Source organism: Acomys minous (genome assembly GCF_964271855.1).
Source record: "Acomys minous genome assembly, chromosome: 4".
Classification (NCBI taxonomy): Eukaryota; Metazoa; Chordata; class Mammalia; order Rodentia; family Muridae; genus Acomys; species Acomys minous.
Genome location: NC_140486.1, coordinates 125,338,782 through 125,363,373, shown reverse-complemented (window position 1 = coordinate 125,363,373; position 24,592 = coordinate 125,338,782). Strand labels below are relative to the sequence as shown.

Sequence of the window (24,592 nt, the reverse complement as noted above, 5' to 3'; positions counted from 1 at the left end):
AATATTAACAAGTAAAATAATATACCATGCTCAATACTGACAAGAAATGAATATATACTTTCTACCTTTAAGTCTAACACAAGGATAAAGACATATAAAGCTTATCAATAAATATTTGTTTCTAAGCCCTAAACAGTACCCTGAGATAACTTAAATATTTAACAATATAGGCCCTTCACAATTCACAGGGTAATTTGAATTGCCTTTAATGTGTGAAGAGTACTTTAAAAAGCCAGCTGTGGTGGTGCATGTCTTTAATCCCAGCACTCTGGAAGCAGAGGCAGGCGGATCTCTGTGAGTTCGAAGCCCGCCTGGTCTACATAGTGATTACAGGACAGCCAGAGGTCCACAGAGAAACATTTTGTCTCAAAAAAGAAGAAGAAAAAAAAAAGAAGAAGGAAGAAGAAGAAGGAAGAGAAAGAGGAGGAGGAGGAAGAAGAGGAAGAGGAGGAGGATGGGGGAGGAAGAGGAGGAGGAGGAGGAAGAGGAGGAGGAAGAAGAAGAAGAAGAAGAAGAAGAAGAAGAAGAAGAAGAAGAAGAAGAAGAAGTTGTTGAAAAAAATTAGAATCTCTTCAAACTCCCACAAAGTTTATAAACAAAAACAGCAAGGCAAAGAAGCTGATTTAATCATTTATAGTAGAATACACCTTTGTTTCAATAAAAAAAATGCAATCAAGGGTAAACTTTTAGACTACATGCTGTGATATCAATGACTCTTACCTCTCAAATTCAGTGTCTACATTTCCAAAATGAATCTGCCACTAAGTATTGAGAATAAAATAAAATAAAAAGAGTAAAAGGATAAAATATTGTTCTAGTATGCTGGCAACTAGTGGAAAATTTAATCCAACATCTCACAAATTTCATATTTTTTAAATTAGTGATAACAATGACTAAATATAATATATTTCTCAAGATCTATCATCTGGGGGCTGATCTGGCTCAGTAGTACACCTGCTGTGTGGTGTACATTAAGACAGAACACATGCTGTGTGGTGTACACTAAGGCCTGAGCTCCATCCCAATCACCCACATGGAAAGCCCTGGTTTTATACTCAGCACATTTCTATATTCCCAGCACTGAGAGGCAGACAGAGGCGAATTCCACAGGCTTCCCCCCAGCAAGCCTGGCTTCATCAGCAATTAACAATCATTCCCCTTCAGTGAGTGAGAGACTCCACCTCAAGGCAGTAAGGAAAACATAAAATAGCACACTCAATGTCCTGCTCAGACCTCTGCATGTGAATATATCTCCACACAGCACACATACACAACATATACAACATACAGCACATATAAACATACACAAACATACATACAAAACACACAACACACACACACATAAGAATCACATCAATCTGACCAAATTTACTTTTTATTGCTTGCACAAAAACCTAGGAATTTAAGACTGATGAAACACAATAACTCCAAGGCAATGATAATACTCATTTTACACTCTTATGATTTTGCTAAGTACTTACATTGCTTGCAAACTGTCTGCTGTTAAATTATTCCACATGATCTCATTAGCCTGAAGATTTTCATTTTCTTCTAATAGGGAAGTATCAAATTCGATTTCTTGTTCTTTAGCAGCTGTTGTTCTAGTAAAGTATGCCAAATAATTCTAATCAATATTAGTATAACTATTATAATCTATCTCAGCAGGTGTCAAAAGCAAAATATTTACTATTATTCAAAATTATGATAACAAAGTAAAAACAACAGTGTAACTTAGAGAAAACCGCAGGCCTTAACGATCTCATCAAGTAGTCTGCACCTGGGTTTCCTCCTTTGTAGACTACACATACACACTAGCCATGGCATCCTCATCATAATTGTAAAAGTATAAAACAAGAAGCATGCAAGAGTGCCTCAGAAAAATCCACACACATACATCACTCATCATGTATTATGCAAATGTTTAAAAATGCAACTCATCCATTAAATATGGATTTAAACAGCGACATATCAACTGAAAAAGTCTTAAGTATAATTTTAAAAGTTAACTATCAAGTTTAAGACAGTCTTTTAAAAATAAAAGAAAATATATTTATATAAAATAAACTCTGCTCTGATACAACTATTTTGTAAGTTTTTAGATACTCTACTATGAAAAACTATATATTCATAAATAGTTTAAAAGGAATGAAAATACCTTACCTGTGAACATCTATGAAATTATTATACTCTGTGCTAGGATCTATCTGTTCGACAGACATCTGAATCTCCTTATGGACATTCACTATTTCCTCTGTAACAAGGCTGGTGATCTGGCTATATTCATCAAATATACCTTTTCTGAAAAGTAAAAGTAAAATTTTACATTTTAGTGTTCTATTAAGAGAAACACAGACCCAGAAAGGATGTAGAACAATAAACACAGGAAATGAAGTATCAGAATTTTAAGAGTAAGGTTTCACACACCACCATATTTCATATACATGGAGCAAGAAGAGGTTATGCAAATGTACAGTAATCTAAACACACTATTGCCAATTCAAATATGTATCTGGTATACCCAAAACGGAGGGCCAGCCAGCGTTAATAACTTTCTACTCTTCAATATTCTTATGGAAACACTGCATTTTGTGGTGTGAAGCTCTGACCAACCCCTACTTCATTGTTTCTTTATGTTTTGTATTTGGTTTTTTGCTTTGTTTTGTATTGTTTTTAAAGACAGGATTTCTCTGCATCACCATTTCTTTTCTAGTATATGACACTCTTCAAATGCCCCTTCCTCTTTTATTCCTGGGATATGTATGTATGTATGTGTGTATGTATGTATGTATGTATGTATGTATGTGTGTGTGTATGTATGTATGTATGTGTGTGTGTGTATGTATGTATGTATGTATGTATGTATGTGTGTGTGTGTGTTAGTTCAACTTCAGTTTTAGAGGCATCTGTTTCTTCTGATCCTGATCTCCAGTCTGTAGCAAAAATTTCATCAAGGTTATTAAGTTGATCTAATTAATGAAAAAGGAAAAGAATCCTGTCACACAGATCAGATCCCCTACTTTTAAGGTTGTGCTTGATAAATACTGGTTATTACTGGCTTCAAAGCCTATTCTGCATGTGCCTATATAAATATAAATAAGGGTTCGTTTGTTTTCTAAATGAACTACTTATCAATCAGAATCATTATTTAAAATTCCCCTTGTAGGTTACTCCAATTACTCTAAGTTTTGTTTGTTTGTTTGTTTGTTTCCTCATTTGGTTGGCTGGTTTTTGAGATAGGGTCTTACTGTGTAGACCTGGGTGCCATGGAACTTGCTACATAGACTAGGCTTGCTCCAAACTCACAAAAGATCTGTGCCTGCAAATATTTCTGAGTGCTAGGATTAAAGGTGTGCATGACCACATGCAACAGATTGCTCTGTTTTAATAGAAAAATAGTGTTAAGCACAAAACCATTTAAATTGAATCAAGAAAAAAATCGCCCCCCCCCCCATTTTCAGTGAGAGAAAACTGAATCTAAAGATTTACCAAATGCTTAACAGATTAAAGGAAGTGTGTCTATCAAATGTGGCTATCCTACATATAGGGCAGTTAAGTCAGCATGCAGCTCACTAGCTGGAGCGTGCTGTGGACTCCTGACAAGGTAGGAAGCGCTGCCTGCACATACGCAAGCACCACACAGGGTGTGTGGAAACAGCAGAGCTGCAATAAACACGAGTGGATTCTAATCTCATAGAAGAAAAGAACAAGAAGCTAGAAATTAACTTTCAAAAAGTGCTCTCCTTGCGGGCTGGAGAGATGGCCCAGAGGTTAAAAGCACTGTCTGTTCTCCCAAAGGTCCTGAGTTCAATTCCCAGCAAGCAGATGGTGGCTCACAACCATCTATAATGCGATCTGTTACCCCCTTCTCGGGGGTACACTGTATGATAGATACAGGGGTACACTGTATGATAGATAGATAGATCGATAGATAGATAGATAGATAGATAGATAGATAGATAGATAGATAGATAGATAGTTTTTTAAAGTTCTCTTGATGTTTCTTAAGTCAAGGTTTACGTGCCGGGCCCTCGGGAGGCAGGTATTCATGGTACACATTCTTTTCATTTAAAAGCATCGCTGACTCGGACAACAGAGTAAATAACAAATACAGCATATAGAGCTCTAGCCCTCAGCGTGCTAGGTGATGAGCACGACAGAAGGACCACCACGAACAAGAGTCAAGAAAAAGAAAACAGTCTGAGATGCCTAGTGGTCTGGGTAATAATGCGGCATCTAAAGCAAACATTTATGTGGGGGAAACGCTGAATCACATTTCGAAGGGATTTGATGATAAACAGGAAATGTATCTTACAGTGCTTTTATCATTTCTTCTTGCATCTTTTGCACAGAGTCCAGCAGCAGAGGAAGTGTGGTGTCATAATACTGACTCTGATGGAGCTGCGCCCCCTTCAGTGCCAATACATACTGATTATGCAGCATATGCAGCTTCATTGTGGCTTTGTCATAGCGCTCCTTGGCCTTTTCTGTTTCCTTCCCTGAAGAAAACATTGAAGACAGCAAAGAGATAAGTTGTGTCACCACCACATGCAACCCAGACTGCTGTTACTTGGTTATTTCCCACATTTAATGAGGGATCCAGTCTGCTGAGTGTGCACTCTGAGCCGAGTGCAATGTCACGTCCTAACGGTCATGCTCAGCATGGAAGTTCCTGTGCAGCAATGCGTGGTAAATCACACTCAGAACACGTAAGCACAGAGGTACACTCCTGCTCCCCGTCAAAGGAGCTCACAGCAAATCGGAACAACTGCTCGCATGAGACTATGGAAGCAGGAGAGCACGCAAACGCTAAAGTGTAAGCCTGCGTCTACGGTATCAATAAAGGTAAGAGTAACCCGAGGAGGCTTTGAGGAGAAAACAAACGTGAAAGACGGACATGTATGGAACAGAGTAACAAAGATGAGGAGACAACACAGCGCCGTCACGATGAGCATTCCCAACTGGACCCTTCTGGGCGAGGTGACAGGAGTGCAGCGTGTGGCAGAGCCCTTGATTTAGAGCATGGTGGACCGGGATACTGAAGAGTGCTTGGGAAGAATCGGCAATGCGCAGAGGCAGGCGAGGAGAGAAAGGAAACTTCAGGAATTGAAGACCCGCGGGTGTCCTCACAAGTAGGACAACCAAGCACAGGCAGATGATGAGAAAGACGTGTGGGAGATACTGCTAATGCATGAACTAAAAACTTTCTGTGGCCGGGCAGTGGGGCGCACACCTTTAATCCCAGCACTCAGGAGGCAGAAGCAGGCCGACCTCTGAGTTTGAGGCCAGCCTGGTCTATAGAGCTAATTCTAGAACATCCAGGCCGAGACAAAGAAACCTTGTCTCAACAAAACAAAACATCTTGTGCTTCCTTTTTATCAAAATCATTTGACAATATTTATATATTGGCAACATATGTAAACTCCTCAATTAATACAATTTTAAGCATATCATAGATTTTTATGCAAATTGAATGTCTTATCAATTTGGACTAAAAAGTAATTTTAGATATTTATTAATTCTTTCCCTCTTCCAAGGAAGTTCTGCGAGTGAATCCTATGCCTAGGAAGAGACCTTATACTATTTGTATGTGTCTACGCCACGTGTGGGAGGTGCCTGTGGAGATCAGGAAGGGGTGTCAGGTCCCCTAAAGCAGGTTGTGAGCCACTGCTATGGGTGCTGAGAACGGAGATCTGGTCCTCTTAGCCACTGAGCCATAGCTGTAGCCTCATATGAAGAATTTTTGGTGAAAAGCTTTCATTTGCTGCAATCGATTTTGGCTTAGCAATCACCTGTTATTATCATCCGTTTGAGAATCTCTCTAGTCCCAGTGGGGAAAAAAAAAGCAAGAAAAGGTAAAGATTTTTGCAAAGAGACTTAGACATCCCCCGATACACAACTATTCCCAGAAAAAGCAGAAACAAAATGGCAAATGCCATTCCCTTGTGTTTCTCATATCTCCCGCCAATTATGAGGCGCATGAAGTCAGCCCAGAAACGGAAAGAATGTAAGGGGCAGAGGGTGGTGGAAGCTCTGTGAAATGCTGCCTTCTTGACACGACATTGGCATGGCTGTTCCACATAAGAATGGACAGCAGTTGCAGTGCCCTGCATGAGAGCAAGACAAGTTAAACATCCAGCCTGGGTGGGAGGAGCCGCTTGAGGCCCCGCCCACAGCTGGAGAGCTTTGTGCTCAGGGCTAGGTGGGAGGCTGGCTTGAGGCTCCGCCCAGGGCTGAAGAGCTTTCAGGTCAGGGCTAGGTGGGAGAGCCGCTTTTTCTTGGGGGTGTGAGCGCTAACCCCTTGCTCAAGCCCCAGTGGTTTAGTACCATGCTTTTATGTATATGGGCATCACTGGTAGAACTCGATTGTGTTCGCAAACAAAGAGGAAAGCAGGAAGACAAGACGTGAGGATGGGATGGAGATGCTGGGAGATCTAGGGAGAGTTGACGGTGGATGTGATTCAAGATACATCACATACATGTGTGAATTGTTCAAATATTAAACATCTTAGTATCTACTAAAAATATAAAATTAAAAGAAGTAACCCTTCCTATAGACTAGGATGTCTCTGTGACCCACAAATCTGGATTGCCCAAGTACCAGAACTACCACTGACTTCTAAGATGAACAAGAATTTTACAAAAGATAAGCCCAGCCTTACTAATAGCTAATTCTGACACACAGGAATTTTAGTAACTATATAAATTACTTTGCAAAACATTAGCCTGGTACTGTAGTTCTCGGGTGGGGGTGGGGGAGGGGGGCCAAGAAAAGAACAATTCAATTCTGACAAAAAATAAATGGAATGTGTTTATGATTTGACTAAATCAGCACAATCCGCACACAGGTTAGTTAGTAGTGGTATAACAATATGAAAGAAGGCTTCTCACTACCAGGTATACTTTGATTTCTTTTGTAATTCCTTCAAATGTAGATTTGAAGAATGTTGATCAAAAGTCCAGTGAACATTTTACCTCAGGTATACAGAATCCTTAAGGAAGCTTTAACTCAATAAAATGTTCTTGGGATATTTTTATTACTTAGCAATTACATCACCTTAATTGTAATTATTTTTTAACAGCCCGATAAATGTTCTTCCACAGAATAACACATAATTTTTCGCAGAATAACATATATACAACTTCTATCCTTGAATACTAGTATCAGCATCCTTCTTGCCGAAATACAGGTCGTTGAAGGTCCTAAGGTCAGTCAATTGACACACGCACATCTTCAGACAGCCCTGAACCCTCCTCTAAAGGCGGGCACTTGTTTCTCTCACACAACAGCAGTAACTCCTGTAGAAAGCTGGCATCCAAAACTCAAGACTGCACCTGCCCAGTCTTGTGGCTAGCAAACAAGGGCACTGCCACCCGAATGAGAGATAGGGTATTAACTCCTGCTGCGCAGGCTGCCACACAGCACCGTTACCGCTCTCCCTGTGACCCACTGTAGGACTTAAGTTGTTGTGTCTCTTCTTTCCGTTCATTTTCTTAAAAGCTAGTTTGTTACTTGAAATTAAACAAGTTAACTACAACAACACAATTCACAAGATCATGTACAATTCTCTGAAAAAGTTCAGGTAACAAAGGTCCCTTCCACAGCCCACATGCTCATAAGGAAACAAGCTACAGAGAGTGTCTGCGCACTGTGGTCTCACCTACTACCTTGTATTTGTACCTTCAAAGTCCAAGGAGTGAACTGACTCCACACTTGATGTCCCTTTAAACTACTGTGCTGTGTTTTGTTGTCGTTGTTGTTGCTGTTGTTACTTTAACTTTAGGACGCCTAACTCACTCATGATTTGTTTTCTAACCTCAGGTGTCATCTCTCCACACGTTTTCATGGGAGATTGAAAGCACCCATGCACTTCCTTCGCGCAGACTCTGCACTGCACACTCCTCACCGGCCTTGCTGTGTGGTGTAGTGTGACTTGCTCAGCTCACTGAGGTTAGGAACACAAAATAACAGCAACTTCATTTCCCAGCTGCTTCTTTTCTCTGAATTAGGTGTATTATATGATCAGCAAATTAAATAGGAATATTGAAGCCAAAAATCCAATTACCAACTGCTTAGTGACGGTCATTAATATAATTTAAAAAGTAAGCTGCCTCAGAAAACATCTAGTAAGTGATCCATTACATTAACATAAGAGTGGAGTTTAAAATTAGATCTGAAGTTATAGTTCAGAAGGGTTTGGGGACAAAATGTACCCCTCCACTCCCCTCAGATCTACCTAGGTGTGAAGCATGCTTGTGGCAAACAGACTCCTACCAAGCTATCTACTGTCCCCTCCCCTAGTGGTACAGAGTTCTGAAGACCTGTTTAACTGTCATAATTTGAAAAAGAACCCTATTGCACTTCTTATAGATATTCTACAAATACCTGCAGCCACACAGAGACTGCATAAGTAAATCCTAAAATATCAATAATATCAAAAACAAAAGAAGGGCATAAGATAGAATAATAAAGCTGGGCATGGTGGCGCACACCTTTAATCCAAGCACTAAGGAAGGCAGAGCAGGCAGATCTCTGTGAGTTCAAGGCCAGCCTGGTCTACAAAGCAAGTCCAGGACAGCCAAGGCTACACGGAGAGACCCTGTCTCAAAACAACAACAATGAAATATATGTGACATGAAAGCAGAAGGTGGATGATTCAGGGAGATGAAGGAGACCAGTAAGTGTGAGACAGAGGAGATGAGACAGGGGTGGGCAAGAGTAAGAAAGAACAAAGTATAATGATATACATACATACACACGCACACACACACATATACACAAACATATATATGCACACATACATACACACACATACACACACATATACACACATATAGGAAAATGTCACAATGAAGTCCATTATTTTGATTGCTAAGTAAAAAAAATGAAATAAAGACAAATTTGAAAACTGCTAATTCTTTCACTTAACAAAATTATTTGCTTAAAAAGAAAACCTAGCTAATACAATTCTAGTTATACACTTTTCTGGTTCAGAATAACTCAGATCACTAGCATACTTTCTAATATACTTCAAAAATAATTACAAGTTAAGGGTAATGCAAAGGGTAAGTGAACAAATTGCTATTCACAGGCCTCTACTGCTGTAAGACTTTTCTTAGCTGATGAGGAGCACTGCAGCAATGTGTGGAGCTATTCTGCGTGCCAATTAACAGGGAGGAAAAGATCCAATTTTCCTCCTCCATATAATGAAATTCACAGAGATTGAATTATAATTTTTTCACCACAACTTGTTGACAAATCTGTTTAATGATGTGTAATAAGAGAATGTGTATACAACATGTCATGTCATAAACAGCATTACGAAGTTAGAAAAATGCAATTATGTAAGGCTGACATTTACAAGAGACCAGCTAGACTATTCATTAAGCTCATCTAGAAAGTCGAGCATTGGTACATAAACTTCTGAAGTGATTAGCATTTCTTAAATATCATGATACAAAGTCCCCTGGTAATAGTAAGAAGTGATTACTTTCCAAAAACAACACGCCTATTCTCTGCTTTAGCTTGAATGCTTATAAGCATGTCGCCATCTTATTTTGAAAATGGCTGTGCTGTCATCCAACCCCAGATGGGCATGCTCAGCGTTTGAGTTAACAGAGATATATTACTCTCCCTTAACTAAATACGAACGTGGCTCTTGAGTGTGGGAACGCCTCACTCCTCAGTGTGTCCTTGCTGAGACAGTGGTACCCGCCCCTCGCAGCCTACAGTCTTTTAGTCCTTCTCGCCTCACAAAGAATCACCTATGATTATATTTCTGTAAGTACAAAGACTATTTAAAACATCACAACACAGATTTTGTGTTTACATAAAAATAATCTTCATCATTAAAAACATGTATTGAAGACTGGTCGGTGATACATTGCCTTTCCTTAGTAGTCATTCCCCAATGGATATGAAAGTCATGTGAAAAATAAAATATAGCTGAATTAGCGTAGAGTCAGTGAAGTTGTCACTGATGCCAGTGGACATGCAAATGGACTTATAAGGTAATTAACTAGCTGCAGAGGCCTGACTAAGGATGAAGCAGTCAACTTTACAATGTTAACTATGCTGACAGATTAAAAAACAAAAGTAATGCTGGGGGCTGGAGACATGACAGTGTTCAAGAGAACGCATTCTGAGTACCTAAAGTATTCTTTAAAATTAAAAAAGAATAATGATAATGTATGTGAAACTTAAAAAAAAAAAAGACCTCTAAATTACTAGGGACATGCCAATCTCAAATAGCTAAGGTGTGTGGAAATATATAAAGAAAAAACAAAGCCAGGAATATGGATTAATTTTCTCTGTAAAGAGCTACTAAAATTGAGTAAGAAACAGAGTAAGAAGTGGCAGGGATGGGTGGGATGAGGAGGCGAGTGACGAGGAGCCTGGAAAGGGAGGTAAAGGCAAGACGGGAGCAGGAGAAGGAGAGCTGGATGGCAACCCTTGGCCAGCATCTAGCGAGAAGAGCAACAGCAGCTTCACTGTTCAAAATACAGCCAAGAAGGGAAAAGTGTTGACTTCATTTTCCCACAGAATAACATTAGTAAGATATACACAGTGTATTAGTGAAAGAGAAAGTTAAGAATGAGGAAAATCGTTTCTAGTGAAGCTTTATTAGTAAGAAAAATATTTTAATAAAAGAACAAAAGTATAAATCTAAAAGTTGAAGCCACACTAAGCCAGATAGGAACAGTGATCCATTGCACAGACACAAAAGCTTCCATTCCTGATCCAGGATGACTCGCTACTAAAACCAGCGCTCACAGAATTCTAGGTTAATCATAAGGATGTACAGCAATGACCAGAATCAGGACTGGCTACGGGAATGGGAAGAGCATGCTCCTCTTTCCCACCTGAGACTTTAGGAAAGCCTTAGGACAGCACAAACATGAAAATTCATCTATAGTAACAGTGTTACACCATAAAACGATATTTTTGTTTAATAGGCAAACAGGTTTGAAAAGACTTCTAAACACACAGAACACTATTTTTCTCGTTTGATACTCTCGAATTCAGTAAATCAAAAGCAAGAAAGATATATACATCCCTTGCATCCTTTCACAAACACTATTTAACTCCACTACTGTGAACTTCTCAGAATTCCTCAGAATCTCTTAAAGCACACAGAACTCGCAGCAGTTCAACAACGGGCCTATTTTGATATATTCTGAGATTTTAGAATGTAAGCTGCTCTAGACTGACTAACTTCTACAGCTTACAAAGACATCCAACAGACAACGAGACTAGAACCCATAACAGGGACGCCTTTCCTAACGCGGCCATACCTTTGGCTAAGGCTTCTTTATATTTCTCTTTGGCAGAATTCATTTCTTTTATCAATTGTCGATAGCTGGATTTTAATTTCTCCAATTCTGTCTTTGTGACCTGTCAAAGAGACAATATGCAGAATTTTTAAGTGTTTACATTTAAATAGGTCAACATTTGACATTCTGAAGCATTAGTTTATGTGCATTTTATGACCTGTAAGTGACAACTACTCTTTACCAAAAAGTTAGACAATAAACTAAAAATCAGCTTTAAAATCCATGATAAATTCAATATGATATAAAAACACATCCTTCCTTTAAAATACAAATCAAGAACAACGCAACACAGGAGACACAATCTCAGAGCACACCCCCTGATCCTGGGGCCCATGCAGTCTTTGCTCCCCATTTTCCACAACAAAACTTGAGCCTTAAGTTCAGGAGTGGTTTGCAGTCCATAAGGACATAAGCCGTGCATAGGGGTCCCTGGGGCCCACACCCTCGGTGTCTGCATTGTTTTCTTCATGACTGCCCCTGTGACTGGGCTAAGGTAGAAGTTCAGCGTGATTCTTTAACAGAGGAAGTGTAGATGTACTGAGAAGCAAAGAGCACATTCCAATGATATAATGTGGACCAGACAGGTTATATTTTGGAATATGTATGTACATACATATGTGCATACAATAACAACTAATGAATGTAGAGAACATACATTTGAAATAGAGATGGGAGGAGTATTTCAGAGAGTTTGGAGAAAGGCAAGGCAAAGAAGAAATGTGTTTTAAAACATATTAATTTGATGTGTCCACACATATTTTCTATAAGTAGAGAACTGAATAAATAATGGAAAGAAACTTTAAATTATGTCAGTAGTTCTAATATATTTGTTGATATTTGTCGTTGTTGTTGTTATGTTCTTTATATTTTAGCATCTCTAGATGGAAAAGCATTCCATCTGCAGAAACAGTCACCATTTGCCAGGCAGCAGTCATCAAGCTTACAAGAACCAAGTTACTAATCATAAGCAAGCATCTTGACCCTGTAATCAAAATGCTATTCTAGTAACAACATAAAGAAAAGCACGACTCCTCGTCATCTGAAAATCTTCTAATACACCTTCTAAAACGACTAAGAAAGGGACAGCATCAAAAACTTGTAAAAGACTGTATGATTCTCTGTATGAGAGACTTCGGAGACTCCACCAGAAAACTCCTAGAGCTGGTAAACATGTCAGCAAAGAGGAAGCATGGAAAAGTACACACAAATATAAGCAAACTTCCTACATACAAACAACAAACATGCTGAGAAAGAAATTAGGGGGAAGTCCCAGCATGCACTGCAGCAGTGTAAATGGGGCCAAGGACAGTGGGAGCCAGTCTGGAGGTTCCCAGCATTAATTGCAGGAGTGTGAATGGGGCCAAGGACAGTGGAAGCCAGTCTGGAGGTTCCCAGCTTGCACTGCAGCAGTGTAAATGGGGCCAAGGACAGTGGAAGCCAATCTGGAGGTTCCCAGCATGCACTGCAGGAGTGTGAAGGGGGCTGGCCACAATGGAAGCCAGTCTGGAGGTTTCTCAAACAACTAAAAACGTAACTCCTTTATGATCTAGTTATACCACGCCTCGGCATATCCCGAAGGACTCGATATCCTACTACACAGCTGCACAGCTACTTGTACACTCATGCTTACTGCTACTCTATTCTGAACAGTTAGTAAATGAAATCAGTATAGGTGTCTATCAACTGGGAAACGGGTTGTGAAAAACATGATAGATGTACACAATGGAATCCTACTGGGCTATAAATAAATATGTAATTATGAAACTTTCAGGAAAATCAATAGAATTTGAAAATGCTATAGTAAGATAACCCAGGCCCGGAACATCATATATTGCATGTTATTCCTCAAACAGATCATAATATCAGTGTTTTGGATTTTTTTCTTTCAATGTCTGAAGAGATCAGGAAGTGGCACATGGATCATGTAGAGGGATTTAGGGTACGGAGAGTAGAATACATGACATAGGCTTATAGACAGGATGAGGGGAGGGAGGACGGGACAGGAGCAGGATAAGGAGAGGGCTAACCAAAGCTAGGGATGCATAACGAAGTCGTAAGAAACCTACTATTTTATTTGCTGACTAAAATACTTTTTCTTTTTTTAAAAGAGTTTGAGTGGAGGTACCTTGAATGGGTAGATAATGCCAATCATAGGCTTTTTAACAAAAATCCCAATACCAGGTAATGAATACATCCTTATAAGTGGTTGGCCATGAAGGCACCAGAGGCCCCCAAAACAATACAGGGTGTTTCCATTTTTCCTAAGTGGTAAAATTCTACTGCTGAACAACACACACTTCGGCTTGGGGACACAGAGGAAACAAGGTGGAACTGAGCTAGAAGCTTGCACCCTATGGGCTAGCTAGCTTTCACAGTTCAGAAAGGCGCTGTGCAAGCAGGTGAGAGCAAAGTCAGCAAGGGTGTCCTCCAGCGGTGCGTCCTGCATGCTGCAACCTGATCTCCACTGCGGCACTAGTAGTGTGAGTGCTAGGAGTGACCAAGGCCATCATTCGCACAGGACTGCGACCTGCTCCAACGGTGAGAGCTCATGCCTGGGACTACGAACCTGATCAAAGGCCATAGGCTGTGCAGGTTAAAGACACTAGGAGTGAATGCCTTCATTATAAATATCTGTGTTTACACCCACACACTAGTGCTACCCTCGGTTTGGGTCAGAGAAGCTTCTTTTGCAGTGGACGGTAGTTACAGCCTAGACTCAGGGTGCTGAGAAGTGACTGCTGAGTGACCAGCCCTCTAGGAACGCTACAGCACTCTACCCCAGGGTCAGGGAACATCTCAGGAGATAGCACACAGAAACTGTTAGGAACCTGACGGCAGGGAGAAGGGACATAAGAGACTGGGTTCTAGGCATGGCCACTGCACTCCCAACTCCCAGCAGCTAGGGTTACGTGCACAGTCATGGGTGAGGGGAGGGCTCTGGAAGCCCTGCTTCTCCCAGGAGAGCTACTGAAGTTGACAGCTGCTGGTGTCTTCAGGGGTGCAGCCAGGGTAACAAAGTCTCTACACCCATGCCCATACTTGTGCCCAGGTTAAACTCAAACTCGGTGGGTCACAAAACAAGCTGACAGTGGGAGGTGGACTTACTGAAATGGGAGGACATGGTAGGGAGAGTAACAGAGGCTGGGGTGTTGAGTGGGACCAGACTGTGTTATACACAACCATGAGAGTCTCAAAGCATACAACAACAACAAACAAACAAACAAACAAAAACTTACAAAAAGAGCCCTGAAAATTTCAAGGAACCGTCAGAGTCCTTCTAAAAGAAAGCCATGTCCCACCAATACTTTTGATGACAATAATGGCATTTTGTGAATAAATAAACAAAATTTCAAAAACTATGAGGTAAATATAAATAAACTCAAGTCATCCTTTCAAGAAGAAAAACATTGCTTAATTTTTGAAGCTGTCAAAAACTGATTCATTATTCCAAATGCTATTGATTAAAAAAAATCATTTTCCTATACACATTAAATTTTAGGGTATCCAAATAGTCACAAAAAGATCCTTTGTTGTTTTTTTTTTTCTTCCTTGAGACAAGGTCTATACATAGTCCTGTAAATAACTTTGTTAACTAAGCAATCCTCAAACTCACAGCAATCCACCTGCTCTGCCTCCCAACTGCTTAGATTAGCAGCACCCACCACCAAACCAGCACCCAAAAATTCTATGTGACAAAAAAATATTTTATTAATTACATTAGAAAATAAAGGATGTAAAAGACTTTGCATTATAGAAGCACCAATAAAATAAGAGTCCTTCAGTTTGTAGAAACGGTTTAGTGAGTAAAAGGATTGTCGTGAGAGCATGACAACCTGAGCTCAGATCCCCAGCACCTATGGAAACTTTACCAGGCATGGCAACAGGAGCTCCAGGCCCTGGAGGAGGGGCAGAGACAAAATGATCCCCAAGTAAGTAGGCCACCTACTGTATCCCAAACGGCAAGGCCTGGGTTTACAGAGAGACCCTGTCTCAAAATCAGAGTAACAAATGACTGAGAATACTTGATAGCAATCTCAGCCTACCCGGACACACTAGCACACACATACACATCACACACACTTACATGCATCACCCATGTACAACACAAAATACACAAATACACATACAACATATACATCTTCTACATACAACACTCACATATACCACACACAACAATATACAAACATGCAATGCACATATACAATACACAAACACATAGAATACACATACATAGAACACACAGACACACAACACATACCACAATACACAGATACACAACACACAGACACACACACTTGTTGCTGTGTATGCAACAACAATCAGTAGTTTCTAAAAAGCACTAGATGGAAAAGGGGTGGGGAAAGCTGACAGACGGAGCTGACAACTGTGCAACTAATTAGTAAAGAGTAACAGCAACAGAAGACAAGCAAGCCCTATATATGCCCTGATATGAAACAAGAGGAAATTACATATGCCTGAAATCAAACAACACACGATCTGTTCTTCAGCAAATTAAGCCTCTAGCTCTACCTAATTTCAAATTTATAGGAAATTAAGAAGATGAAGATGGGTTTCATAAGAAGACTATCAAAAACTTCAAAACTGAGCCAGGTGTGGTAATGCACATTTTTCCCAGCACTCGGGGGGCAGAGACAGGCAGCGCTCTGTGAACTGAAGGCCAGCCTGGTCTACAGAGGGAGCTGCAAGCCAGCTAAGGCTACATAGTCAAACTATATCTCAAACAAACAAAAAAGAATGAAAAAGAAAAACTCAAAATTGAAGGAATTCAATTACAGAGAGCCAATTATCTAATTTCTTCCATTAGCGAATGGAACAGCCAGGGGTCAAAAGGCCACTACTCAAATGCCACTCGTGTCCCGCGTTACATCCTGACTGAAACGCACCACCAGAACCCACTTCACCTGCAAGTATCTGAACACAGGGTGTTTAGTAACATGAACTTCTGTCTGTCAGCTTTAACTGGATTAATCAGCTGTTCTTTTTTCTTAAAGAATCCCAATATTGCAATATATACTAAAATATTTTTGATAAAATGATACCTGGGGTTTCCTTTAAAGGACCCAATATGGGAGAAAATGTGAGACTACAGTAAGAAGAGAAGGTAACCATGGTGACGGCTTTAGGCACCCACATTACTCTCCTCCCACTTGGATAGTCAGGGATCTACATTGACTAAGTTATTAGTTATTACTGATACAAGGAAACATATACATAGTCAATGTTTTACAGAAGCCAAAGCTATTTCTTTTTATCTCTTAGAGTTTATTTTATGTGTGTAGGTGTTTTGCTCCCACATATGTCTGTGTACCCTGTGCTTGCAGTGCTCGTGGAGGCCACAGGAGAAAGTCAGATCCCCTGGGACTGGATCTACAGAGGTTGTGAGCTGCCATGGGTGTGCTGGGAATTGAACCTGGGTCCTCTAGAAGAGCAGCCAGTGCTCGTAACCACTGAGCCATCTCTCCAGCCCTAAAAACTATTTTAGTAAACAAAAAATACATATCCCAAGATCTTACAGGCTCTCTGAAACATGGCCTAATGGTCAGTGTGTTTTCTCTTTGTTGCAGTGAACATTTGTTGGTAACATTCTGTACACAATAAAACATTACTACAGCACCTAACACCTCCTGTCGGGAATGACAAGTTTAAGGTGAAGCAGGATGAACTACAAACACAGATTTTAGAAAGAATTCAAGAGAACAGCAAATGCAGACAGACAAACCTTGATCATCTCTGCCTCTATCTGCTGGTGGATGCCCACATAGCTCTTCTTCACCTGCTGCTTGTCCTTGATCATCATGCTGAGCCTGTGCAAGGGCCCCGAGTTCAGGTCCTCGGCATGGGTCTTCATTATCCTGCTCAGCTGTTCCGTCTGCTGAATCATCAGTAGCCAAGACTTTACACAAAAAAATAAAATAAAAAATTAGCATTTGTATTAGAAGTTTCCACTAGTTAATTACTTATATGTTCAAATATTATAAAGTTCAGTTTTATAAGAATCTTTACATTACAAATAGCAGGTTTCTGTACAACTGTAAAATAAACTATGCATGATTATATTCAGGATCCTCTAGCACAAATGTTTCAGATGTCAGTGTGAGCCTATGCAGAATATTGTAATGTACCTGCAACATGGTATGTGGCCTATGAACTCATCACGGCTGTGCTTAAATCTGAAAATATGATGGCTAACCTGCTCTTGACACCACGAAGTAATTTAAAATCCAAGTATCCCTTCCTTTAATATATAAAATTTAGCAAGCTGAGCATGGTAGCTCCCGTCTTTAATCTCTGCACTCGGAAGGCTGGGGCATGCCAACTGTCACAGGTTTGAGTCCAGCCTGAACTAAACCCTTTTAGTTGGTTACTTTTAATTGAGCAATAAATATTTAAAGCCCCAAAATCTATACAACAATAAAAACATAAATACTGCCTCAAAATATAAATAGCAATAAAGCTTGTACGATTGTCTTCTCTATCTCGTATCTTCATCCTAAAAACATCATATTGAAAAAATCATATGACATGTATAGAATATTAAGCGAATAGTAAATAAGTAAGTGGAAGAAGTCCATGTTCTTGCCCTTCCTTTCAAAATTAAGTATTCTCTAAAGCTCTGTAACCCCTTGGGGTGTTTGTTTGCTTGTTTATGATTCTACATATGAGTTCTGGCAACCTAGAAAAGAAGCTTATCTTGGAAGCCAACATGTAAAAGTAGGTCAGGTTGCCCTCCTCGCCCATAAGGGGCATACCTAACAGCCCCGTCCACTTACTGCACTGCCTACCTCACACTGCCCTTGATAACGCCTACTCAGACCGACGCCATCGTCTTCTACAGATACCCTGTATCTTCAAAATCCTGTATCTGCATAATCCTTCCCTGTGATCAGAAAACTCCTCATAAACTCCTACTAGAAATTTTCATTTATGACCTACTTTTAACAGCTGTCTGGCTGTATCCCACCCCACAGCCAAAGACTCAACATTACTAATAAATTCTTCTTACAAAAAAAAAAAAATGTCCTTGCTCTTTTGAACTGAAGTTCAGCCACCTGACTCAAGAATATATCTATCACATCTGTCTCTAGTGTCTACCACAAATCTTCCTCATCTTCCTCCTCTTCCCATCAGTCCACTCTCCTTAAAGTAGAAAAAGAAGTGTCTTACTCAGAGCTCTACATTGTATTTCCTTTGTACTTAAAGAAAACCCCAGTCTTTTCTAAGGCTACAGTCGCTCTCCTCTATAAACCTTTCCATCTTTACACTTCAGGTCTTCCCCCTAGGTAATTATATCACACAGCATTACTCTCTGCTTCCTGAATATATCAAGCGCCAACCTCTTTCTAGTTCTTCCCTACTCACAGACATGTTTCTTCTTCTTCAGATGGCAAGAGCCATCTTTCCCTCTACAAATCTGCTAAGTGTCATGTTATAATCTATCTGGGGGGAAAGAACGCATTTACCTGTATGTTTTGGCCTACTGACTCCTGAAGTGGAAAGAAAACTCCTTAAATGTGGTATCATGACTCTTTGATGAGTACTTGAGGCATTTGATATCTGAAAAGTAAGCGATACTAAATATTGCTGGAAGAAGAAAGGAAGGACAAAGGAAGAAACGGAACCCTGGCTGAGCCCTCGCCCTAAGGCGCTGGTTTCAGTGATACACCACTTGAACCAGGTGGGGAACAAGCAGTTCAGAAAAGAAAGGAGATCAAGAGGTTACGGCATGGTTCGTAAGGAAGCGATCCATAGAGTACACTCTAACATCTGCAATGAAGAGGATGGGAGCAGAGGCAGGGAGACAGGCTCGAGGGAGGCTAATAGGTCAACATGAGCACAGCACATGAGGTACACACATTCAAATGTCACAACAAAGGAAGGCCATCGTTGGTACCATGAATACATGCTAATTTTTTAGATGGCAGAACAGTCTACATGCAGATCTCACACAAACTCGGCAGTGATCACAGCACTGCTTAAGGTAATGTTTGCACGGCGATTGTTTGAAGCCTTTGCGGAGACTACTGTATTAATGTACATCTTATATTCAGATAATCATAGAGAATTGTTATCCTCCTGGTAGTGTAAAGTGCCACAAACTAATCTGTAGCTGTTGAGCCAGTTTTAAGTCTAAAATGCATCCCTTGTGGCCCCTCCTGACCACGGTGTATAACCGTCTTAATGAGCTATTTAATTCCACTTGCTGTAGGACTATGTTGTGGGGTTTTGCAGCTATGTTCATTTGACATCAAGGTAATTCTTTCCTTGTAGAATAAATTCGAGCTTTTCAAGCACTAGAGAAGAACTTTTGTTAACTTTCCTGTGAAGCTTTGGAAGTTTCATACAACCTACTAGGGAAGCCATAAGGTGCTAGGTCTCACCTTCTTGAAAGGTTTTTGATCTTTGAATCAGTTTTCTTGCTTGCTTGCTTGCTTGCTTGCTATTGGTGTGTGTGTGTGTGTGTGTGTGTGTGTGTGTGTGTGTGTGTGTGTGTGTGTATTATATGTACTTATTCAAGCTGTGTTTTTCTACATGTCTCTCTGGGGTGTCTTCTGAACTTGAGAACTCTACTGGATTCTGTCTTGTTTTTTTCTATGTTTATAGTAGCTTATGAACATTTTATTTTAGGCTGAAAATTTGAAAACTTTAGATAGCACCAAAGTTTTCTGATTCATAAAGTTGAAGTTGTACTCATATGCACATATACACAAATGCACATAATTAAAAATAGTTTTTAAAAAGTTAAAGGGGTAGAGAGATGGCACAACAGGTAAGAGCATGCACTGTTCTTCCAGAGGCCCCAGCTTGATCCCCAGCACCCACATCAGGTAGCTCACAACCACCAGTAACTCTAGCTCAAGGGCCTCTGTGGGCACTGGCACTTAATGTGCACGGTATCACAAGCAAAGCCACACACACACACACACACACACACACACACACACACACACACGCATACACACACACAAAACTAAAAATAACTTAAAATTTTTCAATAGAAAGCTTAACATTATTAAGTAGTAAAGTAATTTGAATCCTGTCATTTAGGAGAAATAGCTCACTGGTAATTGGCTTGTACACTGTGTTCTCTGGATATTAGTTGCTGGGCTTCCTATCTATAAATCTTAGGATTTAGTAAAAAAAAAAAAAAAGAAAGAATCTACACTATGTAGTTCAAAAGACAGGCTTTAATGTGGGGGAAAGGTTCCGGTTTGGGAATGCCAAAGGGAGCCAGTGAGGAAGAAGAGAGGGGGAAGAGGAAGGAGGGAAAGAGAAGGAAATGTGGAGAGTGGCCACTCTTCCACAGAAGCTGACGATCAAGGAAGGACACAAGGCTGAGAGTGTGTGAACTACAAATAATAGGAACACTGTCTTTTAGATGAACAATTTTGAGTCGAGGTGAGTCTGAGAAGGAAGGAGAAGGCAGAAGAGGGGTTGGAAGAGGGGAGGGAAGAACAAGGAAGGGCAAGGAGGTGAACAAGAAGAAAAGGTCTATCAAATAAGTGCTGTGCTGCTTTCTTCTCTCATATCCTGTACAGCACACAGCAGAAAATCGGATGGTGTCCATACGTCTCTCTAACCTCACTCCTTTCACAGCTAACTTCTGCTGTCTAACTCTCAGCCCCTCACACACACATGCATGCACAGCAGAAGGTTTCCAAATGTTCACCAACCAGAAGCTAATTAAAAGCAGGCCCTGAGTGGAGGAGGTGTCCTGACAGCACTGGTCCATGCCGCAGCACAGGGTGTTGCAGAGCCCTGGGTTCTCACATGCACACACACAGTGCACCGCACGTGCTGTCTCTTCATGTATCCCCAAGACACATGAAGTATTCACGCTCAGCTTCAAGATTACTGCAGGCTGTGAGCTGCAGTCATTCACATACGAAGTTTTCTGCTCTTATAGAAACAATTATTTAATTGTGAAAATGAAATTTTTTATCATCCCTCAGCATAATAATGTCAAAATGTTTCCATATTGGATTATGTGAAATTTTTCTGTTCCTGATTTGAGTTTCACATAAAGATTATTCAATGAGTTATGGTTTAAGATTAAGACAGAATTTTCAACAACTTCTGAAATGATCATTATATATTACTAATTGTTAATGCAAAGTAGTGTTCTCAGCATTGACAAATATATTTGATAAATTAATAAATGCTGGAAAACTTAAGGTTGTTCTATGTCCTGCCAAGACTTAATTGATAATTTTTTAAAAAGCAAAGCACTTTCATCTTGGCATGTAAGTTTGCTTTCAAGTTTAATTAGTATTAAACTTTATATATACCAAGGAATTGTTCTAAAATGAATTTTCTTATGATTTAGTATCAGGATTAGTATTAGTCTGATTTGTGTACATCCTTTATGAACTACATATCCGGGTCACAAGAAAATCCTGAGACTAACGGGGGCTACAAGTGAATATGGTGTAAGCAGCTCTGGTTAACTGACTCTTTAACACTTGCTTTCTGCCAATTCACAGCCTTTCTTATTCATTCTTTTTATTCACGCTATTAGGCAAATACTTCATCTAAAAAAAAACTGAACTAAGAGACCCACTCACTGTCAGGTAAGTAACAGAAGAACTCACATGCGAACACAAATTTGTTTGTTTGTTTGTTTGTTTGTTTGTTTTTCAGGATCTGGGTCTTGCTGTGTAGCCTTGGCTGTCCTGGGCTAACTCTGTAGAACAAGGTGGCCTCGGACTCACAGCGATCCGGCTGCCTCTGCCTCCTGAGTTCTGGGATTACACCACCATGCCCAGCTACAAATTTATCTCTTAATGTGCTAGACATGATACAAGTTGAAGCTTAGGAGATAGAAAAGGGTGGGACTCTAAAAACCCTTGTTTCTTGACTACTTGTAGAAAACCAGTCTATCTCGGCTGGCATGGCAGTACATGCCCATAATCCCAGCATTTGGGAGTTGGAGGCAGGAAAGTCAGAAAATCAAGGGCACCCTCAGCTACACAGCCAAATTCAAGGCCAACCTAGGCTATATGAGTCCCTGTCTCAACAAACAAACAAAAACAAATAACTAAGCTAAAGTGGTTACAGAGTAAAGGAGAGCATCGTGTCCTTCCTGCAGGCCTCTATTTGGAGCACTACTTTGCAGCATGATAACATCCAAGAGAAGAAGCCTTCTCAGTCAAGACTTGGGTCATTCTTGACATGACGGGCTTTGTTACAGGACTACAGAGATGAAAATGAAAGCGCCATCTCACTAAAACTTTGTTTTTAAGTAGCTAAAAATAATGATAGTTTTCCTCTAGCGGCAGCCATGAGGTAAGCCATGAGGTGAGCCGCAATGGGTGCACACAAACACACCCAGGAGCTACAGATGATGAAGCAGTCCGACTGAGGCGCTTTCTTCTGAGGGTCCGGGGCTCGCAAGACCTACAGCTCTCTGCATTGCTCTCCTCCCCACTCGGCCTGATTAGACGAAGGCTGGGATACAAGGCCTAGCAAGGTTCCGTCATTTACAGGATTCGTGTCCACCCTGAGGGCCGCAAACGCCCAGCTCCAAAGGGTGCAACTTCCGGCAAGCCTGTCCACCGTGGTGTTAACCAGCTAAAATTTGCAGGAAGCCTTCGGTCTGTCTCAGGAGAGAGCTGGGTGCCACTGTGGAGTTTGAGAGTCCTAAATTCTCACTGGGATGGTGAAGATTCCACATACACATTGTTTGAGGTTATCCTCATTGACCCATCCCATAAAGCTATCAGAAGAAATCCTGACAACTAGTAGATCACCAAACCAGGCCACAAACACAGAAAGATGCGTGGGCTGACATCTGCTGGCCACAAGAGCCCTGGCCTTGGAAAGGGCCAAGTACCACCACACTATTGGTGGCTCTCCCCGCACAGCCTGGAAAGGACGAAATACTCTCCAGCTCCACCGTTACCACTAATACAAATGATGTTTGTAAAAGTCATACCCAAAAAACGATTTAGGGCAGTCAAAAAAATAATGGTAACCCTTTACCACCCCCATTAAAATTAGAATTAAGAAATGAAACATCTTATCTAACCAATCCCAATCCAAGCCTGGATCATTAGGAACAAGTGTAAAATAACCATAATAACAGCACACATTTTCCTGTGCCTCAGGGAAACAAAATACTAGTCTGAAAGTTTTTTTTTATCTTATAATATTATTCAGGATATCTAATAATATAGTTAAAATATTCACATAATATTACTTTTATCTTAAATTTGTGATTTTTAAATATTTACCTAGTTTTTATTCTGTTGTTCTGTAGTAAAAAATAACATTTGCCTAAAAGCAAATGCATCATTTCTCATTTGCAGCTTTAAAATGGTGCAATTTAGAAAATATCCAAAAGAGATTACTTGCATGCACTAAATATAACTCCAGATACATAAAATAATCCACATCAATGATAAAATGACATTTTTGCTTTGAAAACCAATAGAGGTCAATGGTATCAATTATCCTGAAATAACTGTATGATACTTTAAAAATAAACTGCATGCTCAGCTTATTGGAAACAAAAACTTAGGGTTGGAGATGGTATAGCAGTTAGGAGCACTGCAGCTCTTCCTGAGAGCCGGGATTAGATTCCTAGCACCCACATTATGGCTCACAGCCATCTGTCACTCCAGTCCCAGGCAATCTCATGCCGGTTCCTGGGATCTCCACCTTCTTCTGGCCTCCACAAACACGGCACACACCTGGCCCACAGACACACATGCAGCTAGAACACCTGTGCACATAGTTTTTTTTTTAATTGAAGAAAATCCACACCTTTTAGGAGAGCACGTGTCATTTCTTGCCTTCTACCTCTGACCTAGCAGACAATGTGGTGAGATGAGTCAGTTTCCACAACAGGCAGTAATTTAAGTGTTCAGAGCTTATTAATGTATCCTGGGATACTGAGTAAAAGAACTAGTACTGGACCTATAATTATAGCAAGGCATTGAAAATAGTCAACAAGATGACTCAAGCCTGAAAACTACCCAAGTAATAGTTGTCAAAAACAGCTTTGTGCTGTAGATTGTATCCTCCAAGCACTTGCTTGTTTTCATCTTGGTTAAATTTTTTCACAAATCCAACATTAAAATTCCATGAAGAATGCAGTTTCTACACTACACGATAACTCAAAATAAATGATCCTTGGAAGCAACAGTTTTTCTTTGAGTTTGCCTATTACATAAGGAAAATGCTGGAGTCTCTAAGTCCTTAGGGGATACAGAAATCTAAAAACCAACTCATTAAATTTCTC

The 24,592-nt window shown here is 40.2% G+C and overlaps 1 protein-coding gene, 1 long non-coding RNA gene and 1 pseudogene across 13 annotated transcripts in view; 2 read left to right on the top strand and 1 right to left on the bottom strand.

Moving 5' to 3' along the window:
* The window catches only part of FER (FER tyrosine kinase), a 298,017-nt gene that overhangs the window by 209,044 nt on the left and 64,381 nt on the right, over positions 1–24,592 (bottom strand). For all 11 annotated transcript variants that reach the window (XR_014778440.1, XR_014778441.1, XR_014778442.1 and 8 more), the window contains 5 exons: positions 17,072–17,245; positions 11,293–11,392; positions 4,313–4,496; positions 2,161–2,298; positions 1,482–1,601 (listed from right to left, as the gene is read on the bottom strand). Coding sequence is in view for 8 of the 11 variants with exons in the window: in XM_084778109.1 (XP_084634235.1) it covers positions 1,482–1,601; positions 2,161–2,298; positions 4,313–4,496; positions 11,293–11,392; positions 17,072–17,245 (716 nt within the window). In the remaining 3 variants the exon portion in view is untranslated. The remainder of the gene's footprint in view (positions 1–1,481; positions 1,602–2,160; positions 2,299–4,312; positions 4,497–11,292; positions 11,393–17,071; positions 17,246–24,592) is intronic.
* Positions 1–24,592, top strand: part of LOC311595434 — a 54,463-nt gene that overhangs the window by 14,069 nt on the left and 15,802 nt on the right. Inside the window, exon 2 of the long non-coding RNA XR_014778443.1 lies at positions 21,869–21,920. This is a non-coding gene — a long non-coding RNA (uncharacterized lncRNA). The remainder of the gene's footprint in view (positions 1–21,868; positions 21,921–24,592) is intronic.
* LOC311596922 (large ribosomal subunit protein eL15-like) lies at positions 22,658–23,602 on the top strand (annotated as a pseudogene). Its single transcript has one exon. The product of its transcript is annotated as a large ribosomal subunit protein eL15-like (transcript).